The sequence below is a fragment of the Serinus canaria genome, chromosome 19, assembly GCF_022539315.1.
Source record: "Serinus canaria isolate serCan28SL12 chromosome 19, serCan2020, whole genome shotgun sequence".
Classification (NCBI taxonomy): Eukaryota; Metazoa; Chordata; class Aves; order Passeriformes; family Fringillidae; genus Serinus; species Serinus canaria.
Window position 1 is genome coordinate 324,576 of NC_066332.1, and position 20,343 is coordinate 344,918.

The following is a 20,343-nucleotide window of genomic DNA, read 5'->3' on the forward strand; positions in this document are numbered from 1 at the left end:
GGGGAGGATTAGCACGCCTTTGAGCACGGGGGCTCACAGCAGCCCCGCTCCGTGACCCAGTCCCCAGCTGACACCGAGGGCACGATCTCTGCCCAGCCTGAAGCACAGCAGAGGTGGCAGGTGCCCAGCCAGCGAGGATGGGCGCTGGGGACGCCGGGCAGCTCCCCACGCCTCTCCCTGGCACCACAGTAGATGCGCAGCCCCAGCATCGACAGCCAAAGGTCACAGGGCTGTGTCCGCTCCTTAAGGGGGCATCTGGCAGCTGCCAGGGGGTTCTGCCCGCCCCCGATGCCCGCGTGTCCACCCTGGCCACGGCCACGGCGGGCACCAGCGCGCAGGATGGGCCAGCGCATCCTCCGGAGCCGCGCGGCCGGACACCAGCCTCTCCAGAAGGAAATGTGGGCATCGCCTGTGCAATTATTTCTTTGTTTTTCTCATTAGGCAAATTAGGAGAGAAGGAAAAAGAGAGAATTAGAATCCTGCATACTTGGTAAATCTAATTAAGGAAATACCTTAATGCGGTTACGGCAGGGCCGCCCGCAGGGTTTCCGAACGGAGACTGAGATCACTCCAGCCCTCCCGGCCCCCCGGGACTGTGCTGGGGGGGACCTGTTGCCAGCTCTTAGGGAGGCAAAGCCCACCTGCCAAGGGCTGCTCTCCCACCTCCTCCCAAAGGGGGAGAAAATGGGGATTTTTTCCCCCCATTTTGGGGGGTAACCATGGACACTGGTGAGCTTCCAATACAGCAAGGGCAGGTGAGGTCTTCCTCTTCAAAGCATCCCTGATCACAGTCCTAAAGCACCTTCAAAATAATATCCTGTATTTGGTAAACCCCATGGACATACAGAAATTCTGATTAAAAAGTCCTGTTCAGCACAGAGCCAAGGCTGCCTGGACCCCTGAGGTGTTCCCATCCAGACCCTGCCTCCGAGTGCACACTTCTCTCACGCTCTCTCAAGGCAGCATCTAACGAAAAGCCCCCAGTGCATCCACCTCCTCATTCTGTCCATCTGATTTGTTTCCCAGACAGGCTCTAAACCAACACAGTACTTTTAGATAAATCACAGGTGGGGAGGGGAGATGCCAGCATATTACCTGACATGGTGAAATGCTCCACACGTGGTTGGCTCTACCTCTGTCAAGATGTGCAGATGAGATGGGAGCACCGTATACAATTCCAATTCTCAATTCCACAGATCAGACTTGGCCTAAGGAGGTACCAAACTCCTGCAGCAACAAGTTCTGCCTGTCAGATGCCTCATCCTTGAGAAGGTCAGCAACGACTCTCCTGTAAATTAACAGCCTCTATTTTTGGACTCATAATTTTTTATCCTTGATGGGCATCACCTTGCCAGCTGCTTCCTTTTGTTTGTTTCATATTCCATGCCTGATCTCCTAAGTTTCCAGAGGGGACTGTGCTTCCATATCCCTTTCCATCCTCCCCCTACCCAGGCTCAGCCCTATCCACAGCAGGCAGTGGGGCACAGGCTGCTCGTCCTCCCTCTGGGGGGGCTCCTCTCCATCCCCCACACAACTGGGACTGACCCCTGGCTCCCAGGACACGAGCACCTGCTGACACACCACGCAGAGCAGCATGGCCAGCGGCCCTTGCCAGCTGCTCACAAATTGCAAAAAAAAAACAACCAAACCAATACTGTGGGTTTTTTGCAACACAGACAAGGGCACCTTGCTGTGAGTTTACACCTGGAAATCTACAGTGAGTGTCTGAATGAAGAACCTTGCCCTGACTTTGAGCAGCTCTCCACCCAATCCCAGGATGCCAGGCAGGCAAGATCTCGCTGCATCATCACTCATCCCACGGAGGACAACAGCAGAGGACATGCACTGCTGCAGGCTCCCCCTGATGTCAGACAGTTGTGGGGCTCCAGAACCCCCCCCAGACATGGGGTGCAGCCCAAGTACTCAGTGCTGCAGAGCTCCCAGACCCTTGGGCAGAGCCCCTGCTATGGAACATCTTCCCTAGAAACTGATTCACCTTGTTACGTCCTGGCTCAGCTTAGCCCTATTCAGCAGTGTTGCCTTCTCACATCGAAGCCTCAGAGTCAGCAAAAAAAAAAAGTGCAGCATTTTCTCATCTACATTTCTTGCAATAAATTGCATATTTGCAAACTGCCAGCCTACACCTGCACACACAGAGCATCCTTGGAGTGGGACCACAGCCCTGCTCAGAGAAAGGTGACATTTAACTGCCAGTGGGGTTGGCTTTAATTGCCCCCCCAAACAGCAAATAAACACTGTGGAACAGTTCAGAGCATCCCGTGCTTGAGCAGGCAGGATCCCAGCTGCCTGCACCGGCCATGGGTCCCTGCTGCAGCACACATTGCCCATCCTGCTGGGCAGGGGGGCCAGCAAGGAGCTGACTCCTGCTTTGCCTGCACCTCTGCAGACACTGGAATCTTTCCAGCTGGCCAAGGGCTTCCCACTGGGCCAGCCCAGGACAGGACAGCGAGGCTTGATATGCAAAAAATGGTGAAAAGAAGTTTTTTTTTCTTTTACAAAATGTGCTGCCTACTCTGCCTTGCAGGAACAGAGAAAGTGGCAATTTCCTGCAGATCTGGGTAAATCAGCCAAGGCACTTGCAGACATTTTCAGACCAGAAGGCTCGTCTGATCCTATTCCTGCCAAACCGGAGCCAGGAACCTCGGGCAGCCGTTTCTGAGCTGATTCAATAATTTGCAAATTGCAGAGAACAGCTCCCAGAAACCTGCGCCTCCAAACGCCACGGCACTGATGCCAAAGGGCAAGGGGAGGCTGTGAGAGGAGAAGTGCCCCACACCAGGGCACCCACCCTCCAGCTCTCCCCTGTGAGAGGACAGCCACCGCAGCGTCACCTCACTTGCATGTGGGACAGCTGGGAAAATTCATCTAGGTATAAATACAGTTCCAGATCCCAGGCTTTCAGAGCAAAACAGGAGCAAGGAGGAGCCCGCAGCAGCAGCCACCCCCCAGACCCCCTCGCTCCTCCCCCCCCAGCTCAGGTGTGCAGGGGAGGCACAGGTAAGAAGACTGCAGGTGGAGGAGCAGGTAAGCATCAGCCAGCTCTGCCAGGGGAGCCTGGTGTGCTGCGCTGCACTTTGCTGGGTTGCTGACAAGGAAGGGACATGGGCCACCACAGACTCTGCAGCTGCCACTGATCCTGCCAGGCTTGCATATGGCTCATGGAAAGCAAAATTCAATTGCAAATTCAGAACAAAGACTGAATGTAGGAGGGAAAAAAGCAAATAGGAGCAGGTGGAGGAACAGAGTCCCTTTTGACGATGCCGCTAGCAGTCCCTTCCTTTTCCTGTAGATTATGTCACTCCGGTGGCCCTGGCAGCTTGCATAAGATGAAACAACCACCGTAAAGCACTGCTTGAATTCTTGCAATCACTCCCATGGAGGCTCCTCAGTCCACGACAGACAGAAAAAACCTCCTCAGGGTCTCGCTCTCCCCTTGAGAAATCTGTGTGACTCTGTTGCACTCAGTAAACCCTGCAGCAAGAGGCGCACTGAGACGTTTTGTGCACAACGTGATACTGGGGGAAAAATAAAAAGGGAAACCAGGCTCAGACATCATGGGGCAGATTCCAGTGCAAGTTCAGAGCCAGGTATTTTCTAATCACTCCAATGTCATGTTGAGCTCATTCATAAAAACCTGGTACCTGGGGGAAAGACAACTCTTTGCCAAAGTCTTCCTTGGTGTGAGTAGTAAAGCACTCCCTGCCCTTGAGGCAATGCAGGATTGGCCAACGAGTTTGAGTGGGTACAACACCCAGAGGGTCATTTGAGTCCCACCAGTGTCACTCTGCACTTGGGCAGTCCCCACACACGTGAAAGCAGGAGGAGAGACTTCAGGTCACCCCCCAGGCAGCCAGTCCCTCCAACGCTTGCTAGCTGAGAGCCCACGGTGCAAGGGCAGAGCTATGGGTACAACGGGCCTGGGCTGAACAGGACAAAACCCAAGGAGCAGCAGCAGGGGCAGGAACAGTCAAGCCTAGCAGGAGCCCCAGCACAGAGCACCCTTCATTCCAGCCCAGTACAGGGGATCCAGCCATGGCTGGGTGCCAGGCTGGCATGCTCAGGTGAGCAGACATTACTGCTGCTCATTCAGGACCTGCAGGTTGGCTTTTTCCAACTGTTCTGATGATCTACCTAATACCCCAGCAAGGGAGACAAAAATATCTCAAACCAGCAAGTGACACAGGAGCTCCCCAGGAATGCCAATGTTCAGTCTTTAGAGCATCACTGACATCCTGCTCTCCATGGCACCAGCTGTCCAAGGCAAAGTCCCAATGCCAGCAGCACTGAAAAATGGGGTACAAGCCCTGCAATCCACAACTGATGGCAGACAAAAAGCTCCATGCTTAGTCGCCTCACTCTGATTTTTCACACTTATAGATTAGGGAGCAGGGGAATATTTTACAGTAACGATTCCAAATAATCATTTCTTCATTCATTTTAGTTAGGTACAAAATCACAAATTGAACCAAGAAAAAGAAAGAAATAAAAAAACCCTCAGCCTGCAGCAGTGCCCATGTTGCTTCCACCCTGAAACAGAGGTACACACACTGTGAGGTTCGGGGGCATATTTCCGACTATTTTTAACACCAAAGTTGCCAGAGCAGCAGAGTCCTGGAGGAGCAAACTCCCTGCCCGGGGCAGCCCGCATAGATCAGCGCGGGGTCAATCTCCGAGGCCAACAGCGACTCCCGTGCGGAGCGGGGGGAGCGGCGCCCGCGGAGCAGATGCCAGCTCGCAGAGCGCTGCGAACAGGCCATTTCCTACGGCACAAAGTTGGACACCAAGTACAGCCCGTGGCTTCGGCAATGAAAGATGAAACCGTTCGTCAGCTGTTCGCGCCGCAGACAAAGCTGCGGAGCCGAGTCACAGCAGATCCGCGCGGGAGCCCGAGGGGGCCCCGAGGACCGCGCTGCTCCTCCCGGTGCGGCGGCAGCGGGTGCCGGGCTCAGCTGGCCCGGGCGTGCGGCCCCTGCGCACACGCACTGACCGAGCGGTCACGGCGGTGCCGGTGCGCGGCTCCCGGCACCCCGCACAGCGCCAGCGGGTCACGGTTACCCGGCGCCGGCTGCCTGGTCCCCGGCACCGCTCCGGCGCACAGCGCGCACCGCCAGCGGGTCACGGTTATCCCGGTGCCAGTTTTCCAGCTCCCGGTACCGCCACCGCCACCCCCCGCCCAGTAATTCCGTCCCACCGCTCCCGCCGCCGGCCCCGCGTCCCCCCGCAGCCCCCGGGCTCTGCCCGGCCCACGGTACCGAGCGCTCCCCGGCTCCCCGCGGCGTCACCTTCTCTCGCTGCTCTGCCGGGAGCGGTGCAGGAGCCCGATCAGCACCACGGCCGCCCGCACCCCCGCGCGCCGGGACCGCGTCCTGCCGCCCGCCCGGGACATCGCCGCTGCCGCCGCCGACCGAGCGCCGGCACCGGCGGGGGCGGCGGCGCGTCCACGGCCGCGACCGCCCCCGCCCCGCGCTGCCCCGCGCGCGCCCCGCGCCGCCGGTAACGAGCGCGGGGCCGGTAACGGAGCCCCGCGGGAGCGGCTGCGGAATGGCGGCAGCTCTGCCCCCTCCCGCAGGCCGGGGGTGTGTCCGCAGACCCCCGGACACCCCCGGGCCGGCGCGGCGGGCGGGCGGGGCTCTGAGCACGTCACGGGCGCGGGGAGCGGACTGCCGGCGGCTCAGCCCCCGGGTCACCCCGGGACCGAGGCTTTCCCGGCAGCCGCAGCCCGGGCTCCTCAAGGGGCGAAATGCCAGCGCAGCCCCTTCAACCCCCCCAGAGGGAGGACTCGCTCCTGCCCCACAGACGGGTTCCTCGCCGCAGCAAACCCCGCAGGAGCTCTCGGCTGGTCCCAGCCGGGCCCTGCCATCCCTGTGCCAGGGCCGAGCATCCCTCCCCCCCGAGCCCACGCTGCAGCAGCGGGACAGCACGGGGCCTCGACCCTGTCCCTCACACCGGGAGCTGACACACAGCTCCCTCCAGGAAATGAATTCTTTTTTTTATTAAGTAAACTGTAAATTATCTACTTCTCACTTCAGCACCATTCCCTGGAAGTCCTTGTTGCCATGGTGATAAAACACCCAGGTCCCTCTGCCCCCTTATTTCACCTCTCTCCTCTGCCAGTTTAATTTTCACAGGAATTAGACACAGGACAAGCTACAGCACTTTGAGGTACTTCCTAGTCTAAGGGATGCAAGCAGGTGTGGGATCATTCATGAGAACATCCACCCAGCACAGAACAGGACATGGGCACCTGCCCAAACCTGCTGGCTCTCCGTATCCCTGCAGCCATCAGGAACAGTCAAACAACCCTCCTGCATCTGCTCCAGCCACTGCCCTGGGTGGTACAACCAGCCTGGCCTTAGAGCAGGGAGGGCAGAACCTCTCTGGCAGTGGCACACAGGGCCCCTGAGGCAGCTCCAAGTGTCACAGCCAGGTCAGGGGTTGGGGCCAGGAATCTGTTGGGGTCACATGCAGGCTGCAGGCAAGCACATCCACCATCCATTCAAGCAGGACCTGAGCAACTCCCGGGGAAAGACGGCCAGAAAGGCCCCTGCTCTCACCCACAGAGCCAGAGCCCAGCACAGAACAGGAGCTGCCTGGAAAGCCCCAGCTGGGGCAGTCAATCATTAACAACGCATGGGGCTCCCCTGGCAAAGCCTGTAATAAATGTGTTTGCTCAGGAGAAACAGCTTGCAGAGGCCACAGACCACATCTGGCAGGGAACAGCCGCTCCTGCTGCCTCGTCCTGCCTGTCACACTCCTGCTTCACCCCCTCCCCTGCCTGTCACCCTCTTGTCTACCACCCTTAAGGAGATCAGCATAACCTCAGTTCTGGCCTTTTTCATCCAAATGTTTCAGCAGAATCTCTAATCAGGTGGATTCCCTAAATGCCACCACAACAAAACCCCTATAATTGCTGTAATCTCTTTCTGTATCCTACTGTAAGTCAGATAAAAACAGGTGTGATGTTATTTTTGTCAACACACCACATGAATTCACCCCAGATGAACCAGACAGCATTTCAGTGTCACCACAGCACCCATCCGACCTACACCATGCACATGGAGCACTCCAGAGAGCCAAGACCCAAACTGAAACCCAAGATCAGTATTCTTGTGTTTCACCAGATCTCGAGGTCCCTGGGGAGACTGAGGCAGCAGCAATTCCAGCAGACAAGTGGTGAGGTACCCACTTCCCCTCAGGAAAAAGTCCAACTCATTCTCCAGAAATTCCAAAATGCATTTCTGTCTCCCCAGAACAACATCAGATGATGCCAAACTCTGAGTGGTGGTGAGAGAACATAAGTGGGTAAGAGGAGTGAATCTTGCTAAAGATGCTACCTGCACTGCCAAGCCTTTCAATAAGGTTTTGATGGATCAACAGATCTCTTCCTGCAGAAAATACCTGTCTGCTTTCCTTCAAGCTAAAGCTATCAGTCTGACAAATTCCTCAGGCACAGAGGAAAAAAAATTAGATCCTATTTCTGTGCCAAATTACGCAAATTCTCAAATTCATTTTCAATTAATGGAGGGGGAGGGGGTTAATTTTAAATCTTTTAGCTCTCACATTAAACAGGCAGATTTGAATTTCATTGAGTCTCCCTCTCTGGAGACATTTTCCACATCTCCCCTCCCCTTTTTCAGACAAGCTAAGTATTAATCTCCTCTTGGTTTAGGCTGAAGTGGTTTTGTATTGATTTTTAAAGATGTTCAATTCTCTCCTATTTGGAAATAGAGAAACACTTTGAGCAGAAACTCAGGTTCCCTCTCTACCCAAACACAGCCCAGCCCACAGTAGAATAATGGCAGCTGGACTCACTGCAGCAGATTTGTAATTTATAGCCTGAGGGCAAGACAATAGATGGTGAGGGGCTGGGGTGGGCTGGGGCTACGGGCTCCTAGGAGGGTGGAGGCTCACACGGGCAAAAGGAACCAGGATCTGCTGCCCCACAGGACATCACCTCTGGCTGAGCCAGGCCCTGCAGAACCTGCCCTGTATTCCTTAGGTTCTGCCATCTGGGAGCTGCTCCAGGATGGACCAGGGCAGGATGACAGGGATGCCTAGGAGGACACACAAGGTGGCAGGGCTGGTGCAGCTGAAAGCTCCTGCCCTGCCTGTGTTGCCCATGCCTCACCCCCTCCAGCTCCATGCAGCCTCCTGTTCCTGCAGTGATGCCACCCAAGCATCCATCACCTTCCTGAATGTTTGCAGTAGGAATGCTCTGTCAGGGCCAGCACCTCCAGAAGCTCTCCAGATGTCCCAAAGGACATCTCCTAAGAGAGAATGCTGCAGCTCAGGACATTCCAAGTCTCCATCCTTCCTTTAAAACACCAGTGTCACCCTGTCAGCGACTAAATTACCCCCAGGGAAAGCAGTTGCCCCTGTTTTTTGAAGAAATATATATCCCTTGAAAATGCCCTGACATTTTTGCTCCAGACAAAGCAGTTTGGCAGTGAACTAGGAAGCCTGAGGGGCTGGAGGGAGTGCAGGACAGGTCAGGACAATTGCACACCGTGATTGACACATCCCCTGGCAGCCGTCTGGACACTGCTGGCAAAGAAGGACCTGAAAACGCCAGACTGGGACAAGACTGAGCCTCCATCCCTGGGAGTACTGAATCTGCCACGAATAAATGACACTATTAATGTTGTTATGAAGCCATTAATTTATGTAATAACTTTGGCTTTTGTACAGATGCTGCTGTGAGATGAAACCCCCCATAGCTGAGCAGCCCATCAGTCTTCCTCAGCCACCTGCAGAGGACACAGCCCCCTGCTCACACCTGAGCCCAGCCCTGGTGACTCAGGGTTTCTCTGGCCAGAGCCACAGCGCTGCCCCATCAGACAGTGCAGGATATCTCCCTGTCACCCTCCGTGCCTCCCTGGGCAGGAGATATTTCTGGTTCCCTCGCTCACGAGGGACAGTGACAGAAATACACGAGCTATGCCAGGCATTTGCCACAGCCGGGCTGCAGGCACGGCCAGCCCATCCTGCCTGAGCTGCAGGGGCTGAGGGGAGCCCAGAGATCTGCCCGGGCCCTTTCCCACCACCTTGGGACCCTTCCCCACTGCCCCAGGAGCCCCCCTGGGCACTGCCTCCCAGCAGAGCACGGGTACCTGCCCTGCCCAGGTGGGAGAGCTGAGATGGGGCGGCTGTGCCTGCACTGAGGGCTGGGAGCCAGGGATGAACAAAAGGAGACAATGCAACACGGCCCAAAACCCAAAAATAGTAACTGGTTCCCTGCAAAGGAGCAGTTACATCCCAATTTCCCTGGCATGGCAGAAACGGATTTGGGAGCTTGCAAATGAGGGAGAAAGGGATTATGGTGTTTCAGTTGGTGCTGCAGGAGGAGGATAAGAGGGCATCCACTTTTACAGAGGTATCACAAGAAATAGAGCTTTAGATTACATTACATCCAGCCCCAAGTAATCTGATTAGAAATTTATTTTATGGCTTCAGTTAGAAAGACATGAAGGCAATCCCAGGAAAGCAGAGAGGCAGCTCTTCCACGCAGGCAGTGAGAGACAGAGCACAGTGAGCCTATCTCCCCAGAAAGGGTGTGAGACGGGTGTGACATGCCACAGCCACCCCGACACATGTCAGTTCTGAGAGGCTGCATCGACGTGTGCCAGGGCGTGGGCAGCCCCAGCTCCCACCCCACACCTTGGCAAGCCCCCCCAGCACAGCAGTACCCCAGCCCTGGTGCCCTGTGCCCCAGCACTGTGGCTCCTGTCCAGAGGAGCAGAGATGAAGTGCAAGAAAGAGAAATTTACCTGCTGAGCTCAAGGAGGAGCACACAGGGAGGGGCTGGCCCTGTCCAGAGCCAACCCCTGTGAAAAGTGCAGTCCAGCATCAACCTTCTGCCTGGCCTGTGGCCAAGCAAGGCCCAGGAGTGTCCACCTCCCCAGCACAATTTCCAGCCCTCCCAAGCAATAGGCAGAAAGAGTGGTCAAAGCCACAACAAAAAGAACAAAAACTCTCACTGCAGAAAGCAGCTGAGATCAGGTGGGTCTTATCCCCCTCGCTTGGGCAGAGGGGATGCTGAGGAGCACAGCTAAGGAAGATGCTGGGAGCAGCCCCTCGCTGTGCCCCCCAGGCTGCCCTGCTCCAGGGCACAGCCTCCAGAGCAGCCCAGGGAAGGGCTCCTGGCTGCAGCGTGTGCAGGTGACACCGTGTGTGACTGACACACTCAACCAGACCGGCTCCAGAGGGGGTAGGACCTGAGCCACAGCCAGGCCAGGAACTTAAAGAAAGCCACGAATGAGCAGTGACCCAAGAGCAATCAGTGACAGGAGCCTGGAACCCTGACCATGCCATCAACACATCAATGCACGAGGGGGTGGTTTTCCAAGACTCATTTATCAAGGAACAAAGCAAGCTATGGGTACAAGGAGTCTCTTGTACACCTCTCCCATCCATTGTGTGACACTGGCTACAAACCAAACACTATTCTGTAATTGAGACAGCCCAAGCGAGTCACCTTTGGGCTCTTCCTGCCCAGCAGCCTGGCTGTGTGGTGGCAGCTGGGGGCAGAATCAGCCACAGCATAGCTGACAAGGAACGAGGTAGTCATGGCCATGACAGCAGCACAATTACATGGAAATTGTGTTCCTGATAATTTGGGGTATTTCTCCCTGTGAACACAGGCCTCCTGAAGAGATGAGCTCCAAGATTTCAGCATCCAATTAAATTAGATCAAATCAGCAGAGGAAATTAGTCTTTACAGCATGAGCAGATCCTCTGAATTTTACTAGTAAATCAGTGAGCTAAATGTCAGCATTGATCATTACCATCACTAATTAACCAGATTTGGGAGGCACAGCCACTAACATGTGCCACTGGCCCAACGCTTCCAGCACCTCCAGCGCCCTGCTCAGCCCCAGCCCTTCCCGTGCAGAGCAAAGACCATCCCTGGAGCCTTTGTGCCAACCAACCACCGCTGGAATCCTGCTGGGAAGCTCAGGATCAGACCCAAACTTTAGCCTCAATGGAGCAACGCCCTTCCTGAGGGTGCTGCAAGGAACGTGGGAGGAGGAGGAGGTGGGCAGGGAGGGGGTCATGGGGCAGGTCCCCGTGCCACAGGGGTGGCAGAAGGAGCAGCAGCAGCACCCGGGCCCCAGCCACTCTTCTGGAGATGACACCATCTCAATTACCCGCCTCCCTCACACACCTTGTTTGATGTGAAAGCATTAAAAGACATATAATTTGTGGAGCTAAAACACAGGTATTATCTCTGACACATCCATACTACAGGGAACGTTCTGAAGTCAATCACATCCAGAGGTTTCTGCTGCTCTACAGATTTTTCCTTGCCTCTTCTCCAAATAAGAAAAGATAGAAAATGAAGCAGTTTTTAGCTGCAGACCCACCATCTTCCTCTTCCAGTAGCCTCACACTGTGCAACCTCATCAGTGATAGGGAACGGGAGACCCAGATCGGCTTGTCAGGGCTTTAGAAAGTGGACTCTGCATTCCAAACTGGAAAGGATTAACAGTGCATTGTTGGAGGAGAAAGGCACTGTCACAGTCCCTGGTGTGACACCAGTAACATTTGAGAGGAATGAGACAGGACAGAGCCTGAAAGGACTGACCTTTGAGACTTCACAGAGACTCAGAATATAGCTCTGACCTATTCAAGTACCTGTCAAGCCTCTACATGTCTCTTCTGGGTGGGAGCCTGAGATGAGCCATGTTTTCACAACGGGCTTCGGAAGACGTGGGTTCCTTGGGTATGGCGTGGGTCACCGAGAGCATCACAAGCCCACTGGAACCAAAACAGGGACTGAAAGCCGAGATGGAAGGGCCATTCCAGAGCAGGACCATGGCACGGGAGTGCCGCTGGGTGCCGCGGCCGCCCGTCCCTGCCGGAGCGCGGCGCCGGCCGGCGGCAGGAGCCAGGCCCTGCCAACTGGCAGGAAAAGCGACAGCCGGCGGGAGCGGCACAGTAATTAACAAAATTATCATCAGGAACAAACCACAGGCTTTGGCAGAATGCCTGCGCTGCCACGCCGGCACTGCCTACCCTGCTCTGGGCTCCTTGGCCCGGCCGACGTGGGGCTGCTCACGGTCCCCAAATCACACCCGCCCTGGCGGCAACTGGGCACGCGGCCACGGCCGAGGGGAGGCCAGCAGCCACCCCGAGTGGGGCAAGAGCCCCTGCAAGCCCTGCCTGGGTGACCTCAGGGACTGCTGCTGACAGGGAGTGAACCCAGGGCAGATGGGGCCTCAACCACCGCAGCCATCCAGGCTCCCTCTGCCATCAGGACAACATTTGCTCCCCAAAGGTGGCTGCTCCCCCAGCAGCCGCCCTCCGGCTGCAAACAGCTCCCAGCCCGACAGGCTATAAATATGGCAGGAGGAAAAACCAGCACGGTTTATCAGTTCTGAGACAGAGCTAAAAATAGACCCATGTGGGGCTGCTCAGTCCTCTGGGCAGATGTAATTGTGGATAATCTAGCTTTAAATACGGGAAGGCTGTCTGACAGCAACAACATTTCAGCATACGGACGGGGTGGCACTCGCTGCTGCGCCTCCTCCAACGTCACCGGGGAGCGGCGCCTCACTGCCACATCCCAGCCCACCTCTGTGCTCCCTGGCCGGGCTTTCTGCAGGAACAAACCCTCGCATAAACCCAAATATCCACACCCGGCCACTAAGAGGAAAGCACGGAGTCAAGTACCAAGGGGGAGCATCAGGGGAGCTGTGCCAGCACCCATTCCTCCAGCCTGAAATTTTATATAGCTAAGGCTTACCAGATTAAATGGCTGAAACACTTCAAGTCCTCAGAGCTGACAGCACCTTCCTCCTCCTGTGAAAGCTTCCTCTGTCCCAGGCAGGCTGTGAGACGTGCTGGGAGGATGCTGTGTGGGTGCAGGGCTGGGTGTGGGCAGGCAGCCAGGGCGATAACTGCCCTTCCACGAAGAGGGAAGCGCTCCCGCCTGCCTGCCAGAGATAGCGGGGAGACGTTGGGACTGGCTGGATTTTGTAAATCTCCCACCAGTCCTTGGGCCGATGGGGAAGGACAGACCATGGCACTGCCACCATCCTGGCAGGCAAGTCAAGCAGCTGATGGCGAGCAGGGCTGGTGGCAGCAGCAGCGGTCTGTCACCATCCCTGGGCACACACCTGCAGTTCCCTGGCACTGCAAGGGGCTTCATCCCAGCAGCAATGCAGCCACAGACCTGCTGCCAACACTAGGACTCATTCTGCCTGGCATGCCATGCCCAGCCATGGCTCTCTGAGCTGCCACGGCCCTGCACTCCGCTGGTGCACAGCTCACACCCATCCAGCCCTGACCCATGGAGAGAGACAGCCCAGCCTCCAGCTCAGCACTGGTTTTAACTGAGTTTAAAGTTTTCTGCAAGTCCAGAGCATTCCTTTCACCCTGGCCCTGCACGCTCAGCCCTTCCCCAGGCACACAGGCAGGAGGGGGGCTCTGCCAGGCTCCAGAACTGGGAAAGCCATGCAGAGCATGCTGCTGGTGGGGCCATTGCTGGGGTTTGCACTGGGCTGGCTCCACACCCGTCAGCCATGGAGAGGAGCAGCTCCAAAGACACGGAGATGGGAAGCTTCCCCGTGTGCTGCAGCTGGCTGCTTTGCAGTAGTTCTGACAGCATTTCCTTTGCATGTGCTTCTCCGGCTAAATATAATTGCAAAACATACATTTACATGCAATTATCCATTTATGAAGTGCTAATAAGTCAAAGGAATTTACTTAGATGCAATCTGCTGGCCAGACCTTGTCCTCACAGGACCCAAGCACAAACCTCCAAGATCAGTGCAATAGTCAGTGCAACCAGCTCCAAGATGCTAAATCATTCCCACATCTTCCCATTAACTCAGCTCCAGCCCATCAAAAAATAAAGAGCCTCAAGCCTGGACACAGCTCTTCTCACAAAGGTCGAGTCAATCTTTCATCTCTTCCCACCTTCATCCTCCTGCTCCCATCAGCAGAGGAGCATCACATGCTCTTTCATGTGAGTTCTGACTGCACACACACTGACTCCCAGTAATTGCTGTGAATGGCTCCTCCATTCCACAGAGACATGATTATTTTGGTGCTATTTTTGCTCTATAAAGTTAAAAGAAGAGGTGACTCTGCCTGAAGGGGGGGCTTTTTTGCTGATTTGTTTTTGTGTAACACTCTGTGGTTTCTCAGAACACCCCATCAATACCAATGAGCAAATAACCAGAGCACAAGGCTGAGGAGCTGTCAGCAGGTAAAGGGCTGGTGAACCCCCCACAGGACATCACCCTACCAGTTTGTTCCACAGAGGAGGAGGAAGGGCCCCACGAGTCCCCATCCCACTTTTTCACCTCCAGCATCCCCAGTACAAGGATTTTATAAGGCCGGGGGGGTCGAGGGTCTCTGCCTGCTTTCCTGGGGACTCCTGCACTTGCTGGGCTGCTGCGAGAGGCAAGCAAACCCTCCTGGCTGGCTCACCTGACCAGAACTGCTCTTTGACATGCCAAGATCCTTTGCAGGCTGATGTTTTCCTCCAGGGTGACCCTCCCACCAGCGAAGCAGCTTAGCTGCCATCTGGCTCAGATCTTCCTTTCCTGGCAGCACGACCTGACCTCAAACTCCTCATGTTTGACCAGGACTGCATGGAGCTGTGCCCCCAGGAGAACCAAGGGGACCCCAGGAGCCTGGAGACACTTCCAGCTCCCTACAGAGACTTCATGTGAACCAAGAAAACTCCAACACCAAGCCAAGGCTGGGGAGCTGCTTCTGGACACGATTCCCCTTTTGCCAGCCCAGAGGATTCAGCAGCTCCAAGCGCTTTCCCCTGAAGTGAGTAAGGAATAAAAAATGTAACAGAAAAGTAGGGATCACAGTGGAGTTGGTCCAAACCAAACCCAGGGACTGCAAATGCCAAATCCCATTTACTGCCCAAGTGTCTCGGTCTCCATCCCACAGCTCCCTGGGCCAGCCCCAGTGCCAGCAGCTCTCAACAGCCCCAGCACCCGAGCACAGCACCACCAGGGCCTGCTTCTACCCTTGGGGACGTGCACTCCCAAAAACAGTCAGCAGAGTATCCCCAAGCCTCTCCCAGACTCTCCATCCCCCAGACACTGCCTTCGGGCAGGAGCACATCTCAGCCCCCAGAGCAGCCAGAGCTCAGCTTCCTCCTGCCGCAGGACCGGGGGCTCCAGAGCCAGGGCTGGCCCACGGCCAGGGCACTCAGCCCCGAGGAGTGGGACGGGCACACCAGCTCCTGGCTGGGCGCCGATGCTCTCGGGTTCCTCTGCCCGGCAGGCACGGGCATGGCACAGCTCCCTGGGGCAGAGCCAGACCCAGGCTCCAGAGCTGCCCGGGCGCTCACAGAGCCGAGCTGTTTGGCTGCAGCTGCCCGGGAATGCCCCAGGCCTGTACAACACCTTCCCTGCCCTCCTGCAGCCCTGGCACCTTTGCCTGTCACCAGAGGGGTCAGCTGGGCCCTGCCTGCGCTGCCAGGGCTCCGCACCATCACCTCTCCCGACACTGGCCCTCCACAGCGCCTGCTCCTGCTCTCCGGTCCCTCAGACACATCCACGGTTACCATAGGAACTGACGAAACCCGAACTGAAGAAGAAAACAGAGAGGCAGGCAGGGGGAGAGCTGCTCTGATGCCCCAGCGCCACCTGCGTGGGTGAGCTTACCCTGCCTGCGTGCGGGCAGCTCGTCCCGGGCAGGACGGGCAGGGCGTGCCCTGCATCCCTCGCCCTCCCACCCCAGCCAGGTGAGCTGGGCCGGGCTCGCTGCCTCTGCCGGGCAGCGCCGATGTCTGCACAGCACGAGGCTCCCTCAGCTGCTCCAGGGCATGCGGAAAGCAGCTCCGATTTTCGGTAGTAACTTATACAGGGAAAGAAAACTTCCCTGGTGCCGCCGGGACACGGGTTAAGCCAGGACACTCCTACAGAGGCTGCAGCAATAACAAGAGGGCGCTAAAAACCCCAAAGTTTGGGTTTATGATATTTTTATAATTTTAAAAGCTTTTACAAATACGAAACGTGGCTCTGGCTGAGCCCCAATTACAGAACCACTTAATGAAGCAGCCTACCCACAGACAGACAGAAGCACCACGGGGCTGTGGGAAGCATTAGCTGCAGACAGCAGTGGATGTTCATCAAAAGCTCCAAGGAAACTCCCTCCTCTGGCCAGGGCAGGAAAAGTAGAGATAGAGAGAAACGTGGCCCCGGATCCTCACCCTGCCCAGGCAGGAGCATGGCAGCGTGCCCACACACTGGCACAGCATTCCAAGCTGCCTGGCACGGCAGAGAGAAGAGGGTACAGGGGGGTTCTGCTGCAGAACTGCTGCAACAGCCTTTCAAAAAAATCAGGGCACGGTGTACAGCAGAGTGCAAAGAGAGGCTCAGTCCTTCTCAGCTTCATGGAAAAAGGAAAGTCTGCAGAGAATTCCCTCCACTCCCCAAGGTGGTAAGCATTGATTTAAACTTCTCATTAGTTCAGCACAACCTGAGCAATGAGCGTAGTGCCAGCCATTCTGCTATGCCATTTACAGCGGGCAAGGGGCTCGCTCAGGCAGCAGCTCCCCCAGGCTTTCCGGATACTTTTCCATTAATGAATAATTTGCACAATGATTATAGAGGAAAACCGCATGAGCCATCGCCCTATGCACTGCCTGGAGCCCAGGGGAGGCTTGGCCAGAGCATTTCTGCATCAGCACAGAGTGTAGCTGACAGCACTGGAGCTGCACATGTGCTCACAAGGGGCAACTCCAGGAATCCAGGATGCACTACAGCGGGAGGGAAGGGATCAGTACCCAGGATGTGCAGCCAGGAGGGCAAAGCTGCTGGGAGCAGGAGGCAGGTCCCAGACAGCCACGAGTGCCGGGGGAGCAGAGAGCATCAGTGCCACCACTCCCAGACCTTCTCCACCTTCTCTTCCCCATTAGCCAAGGACGCACCCCAGCAGGGATGGTGACCTCGCACGGCTCACTCCATCACAGCACAGGACCTGGCCCAGATACCACCCTGCCAGAGCTGCACAACCCACACCACCCACCAGTGTCCAGCAGTGTCCAGCAAGTGGTAAATCCACGATGGACCCACCAAGCAACGCTGTCAGCGCACAGACTCCCCAGCAGCATCTCCACCCCCTCCAGAGCCCCTCAGCAGCACAGGAGAGGAGCTGGGTCACCGGCCTTCACTGTTCCACTGACACTCTCCAGATTGAAAAACAAAATACAAAACCTCCAGACTTCACTGGATTTCCACCCAGAAGCTCAGTGCCAGCCTGACCTGCTGGTTCCCACCCCCACTACCCCCGAGGCAGAGCTGTGGGTTGCCCCATGCACACCTCAGCCCACTGATCTCACAGCGATCGTGTTTGCTGCAATCTCCCAGTGCCTGATTCACTCCAGGCTTCCAGGAGAACAGACTGTGGGACATGCACGAACGCGTGTCCTGGAGTGGGCGGACATGGCTGGACTCCACGGTACCAGCTGGGGCCCAGCTCCCAGGAAAGCATCCCCCACACACCGAGCCAGCTCCAGCCCCCCACCCCGCGGGAAGTCAGGGCGCGAGGGAAGAGCCAGGTACTCACTTGATCTTCAGGCTGGCCAGCATTGTCTTGTCGATCCTGAGGAGAGAGCAGAGGAGGGTGTTACTGCAGGCAGGGGGCTCCAGATGTAGCTGGGAGGGGGTTGGGTACTGGGGGCTGCTGCCAAACACGACCTCAGCGCGTCCTTTGGAGGTGCCAGCACTCCGGCTGACACGACAATCGCCACAGAAAGATTTCATCAGAAAACAAAATCAACCAAGGTTTACCCCAAAATGAAGCCTGGCAGCAAGCAAGAAAAGACCTCCCTAGTTTTTTCCTGGTGCAGAATTGCTGCCCCCCAGTCTGGAATGCCAGAGGTGAGCTGGGAAGCAGAGGAGGGCACCGCCTGTGTCCCAGCTCTCTCCAAAGCACAGCTGCCACAAACCACGTATTCACAGATGTTGGACCTGTGGCAGCCCTGACGGGCTGGGAAGATCCCCCCAAACCCCACATATTGCAACCCAGCCCCAGGCACACAAAACACAGAGCAGCCCCATCACTCCCAGCCCTAGCTGGCTCATGTGGGACCAGGAGCCCCAGTTGCTTCACTCATTTCCCTGGCACTGGTAATGAGTGCTCATCTCCTCAGAATCATTGTGGTTACAGTCATATTAATATTAATTAATGCAAATCATAGTAATGTCTCAAAATGCAAAATAATGTCTTTTGGCAGTCACTGAAAATGCTCTGTTATCTGCCACATGGAATTAATTCCACGTCTCCAAAAAAGACCAAACAGCAAAATAACACCCCCAACACCCTCCTGTTTTGCACTGTGATCACAGAGAACACAGCATGGACACAGAAATACAGCTTCCCCCCACTTGCAGCTCTACCTTGTCCCCCCCAGGCTGGGCTCTGCTGTCGGGAGGGGGCTGCCCCTGCGGGTGCCACAGGGGGCTGGGTCCTCAGCACTCTGTGGCACAGGCTGAGCCTGGCAGGCACTCAGGCACAGGTACCATCACCCTTCCCAGGGTCCTCACTTGCAGCAGCCTCACTCTCCCAAAACCCCATGGCCACAGGAGCTCTGTTCCAGGCATTTCCACAAGCATCAGCTTCCATGCTCTGCTCTGGAGAGGCAGCATGCTGCTGCTGCTCCTAAAAATAGATCTAGGGCACCTGCTATTGTGGCTTAATACCTTACAAGCTGCCCAGACCTTGGTGATCATTAAATCACGTTGAACATCAGAGCATGCTGGGGAGCAGAGCTGTTTCCAAACTCAGTGGCAGACGCAAAGCAGCCCAGGGACAGTGGGTGGCTGGGGCAGCTCCCATGGGACCTGTCCCTGAGTGAGGGCTGCACCATCCGGAGCCACGGGAAGAAAAAACAGTTGATGTTAGTTGGCCTTTTAGAGTGAGAAGGGGAGAAACAACAACAACAACAACAACAAAACAAAACAAAACAAAAAAAAACCACACAGGAAATAAACTGCCATGTTTGGGAAACCGCAGTTGCAGTGTGACTGTGAGAGCCGTTTGCCTGCCCTGCCCTGCCCTGCCCTGCTCCAAAGGCGGCTAAATGAAACTGCCCACACCCCGCAGCCCTGGGGCTCCTGGGGCAGCACCGGCCCCGGGCCCACCGCTCACTGCGGCTTTGCACGCCATGTGCACCCCTACAGCCGGACTGGGGCCACCACGTCTGTGCCCCAGGCCGAGCACACGGCTCCGGGACCTCGCTGGCAGCAGATGCAGCTGGAGGAGAGTTTAAAAAACAGCACTTTCCAGCCCAGCAGAGGCTGGAAATAGCGAGCGCAGCCACAGCAGGAGGCGGCTGGGTGTGCCCAGGCACCTCACACGCAGCCCCACAGGAAGGGTGGGTCGGCCGGGACCGTGAGAAGAGGCAGGTGCAGGTACGGGGCTGTGCCGGTCCCTTCTTTTCCAGTGCACGCCCAGGGAAGGGCTCTCCGGCAGCCACAGGGCTTTCCAGGCGGCGCCTTCCCCGGGAGCCGGGGAGCAGCCCCCCGACCCCTTGGGAGCAGCTCCCAGCCCACAGCTCGTGGAGAAGGGGGCTCCCCCGCCGCTCTCACCATGCAGATACTGGCGTGGTGTCTAAAGGAAAGCCCCTGCCCTGTTCCCCCAGCCCAAACTGCAAGCACAGCCCCCGAGAGCCAGTGCAGCCCCCCAAGAGCCGCCTCAGCCCCCAAGAGCCAGTGCAGCCCCCCAAAAGCTGGCAGAGCCCGTTTCCCTCAGTGACTCTCCAGCTCGTGATTTTCTTTTCCCTACAACTGCCAAAGCACAGCCAGAAAAAAAAAAAAAAAAAAAAAAAAAAACCTAAACAGAACAGAGCCCAGCTGGCCCTGGATGCCCTGCCAAGGAGGGTCACGGCTCTGCTCCACCGCAGAAGCTCCTGGGATGCCCCCGGGCAGCCAGGGCCCCAGAGACACTGCTCTCATCAGGATTGCGAGACAGAGCTGCCAAGAGCTGCGATTTGGCCACCCCAAAATGAGCCCACATATCACAAAACTTATTTGTACAGAAGTCTATCCAAGTGCTCCCTTTGCCTTTCTAAGTAAAGAAAACCCAATCTGGCCAAGGCAGCCCTCTTGGCTTCAGCGAGGCTCTGCTCCATCCCAGGGGACCCTGCCGAAAGCCTCGTGGCTCCAGCTGCCCTCCCGGTGCCCTCGCAGTTACTCAGCATTTCCCCCAGCCGGTCTCGGGCAGCTCCACGTCCCCGGCACCACATTCCCCTCAAAGCCCCGGGGCTGACACTGCCCGGTGCCTGCAGCCCCTGCGGAACGGGGAGGGTGCAGAGCAGCCTTTTGCCCCACACACCACCACAACCTC

At 56.5% G+C, this 20,343-nt stretch overlaps 1 protein-coding gene across 14 annotated transcripts in view; it reads right to left on the reverse strand.

Moving 5' to 3' along the window:
* The window catches only part of RAP1GAP2 (RAP1 GTPase activating protein 2), a 54,114-nt gene that overhangs the window by 22,466 nt on the left and 11,305 nt on the right, over positions 1-20,343 (reverse strand). For 7 of the 14 annotated variants that reach the window (XM_050981849.1, XM_050981847.1, XM_050981848.1 and 4 more), the window contains one exon: positions 17,563-17,598. In XM_050981849.1, coding sequence (XP_050837806.1) covers positions 17,563-17,598 — 36 coding nt within the window. Of the gene's footprint in view, positions 1-1,095; positions 1,209-5,273; positions 5,531-11,655; positions 11,779-12,766; positions 12,889-17,562; positions 17,599-20,343 lie in introns of those variants that run through there. The other 7 variants (XM_050981854.1, XM_050981852.1, XM_050981856.1 and 4 more) reach the window with 5 other exon arrangements.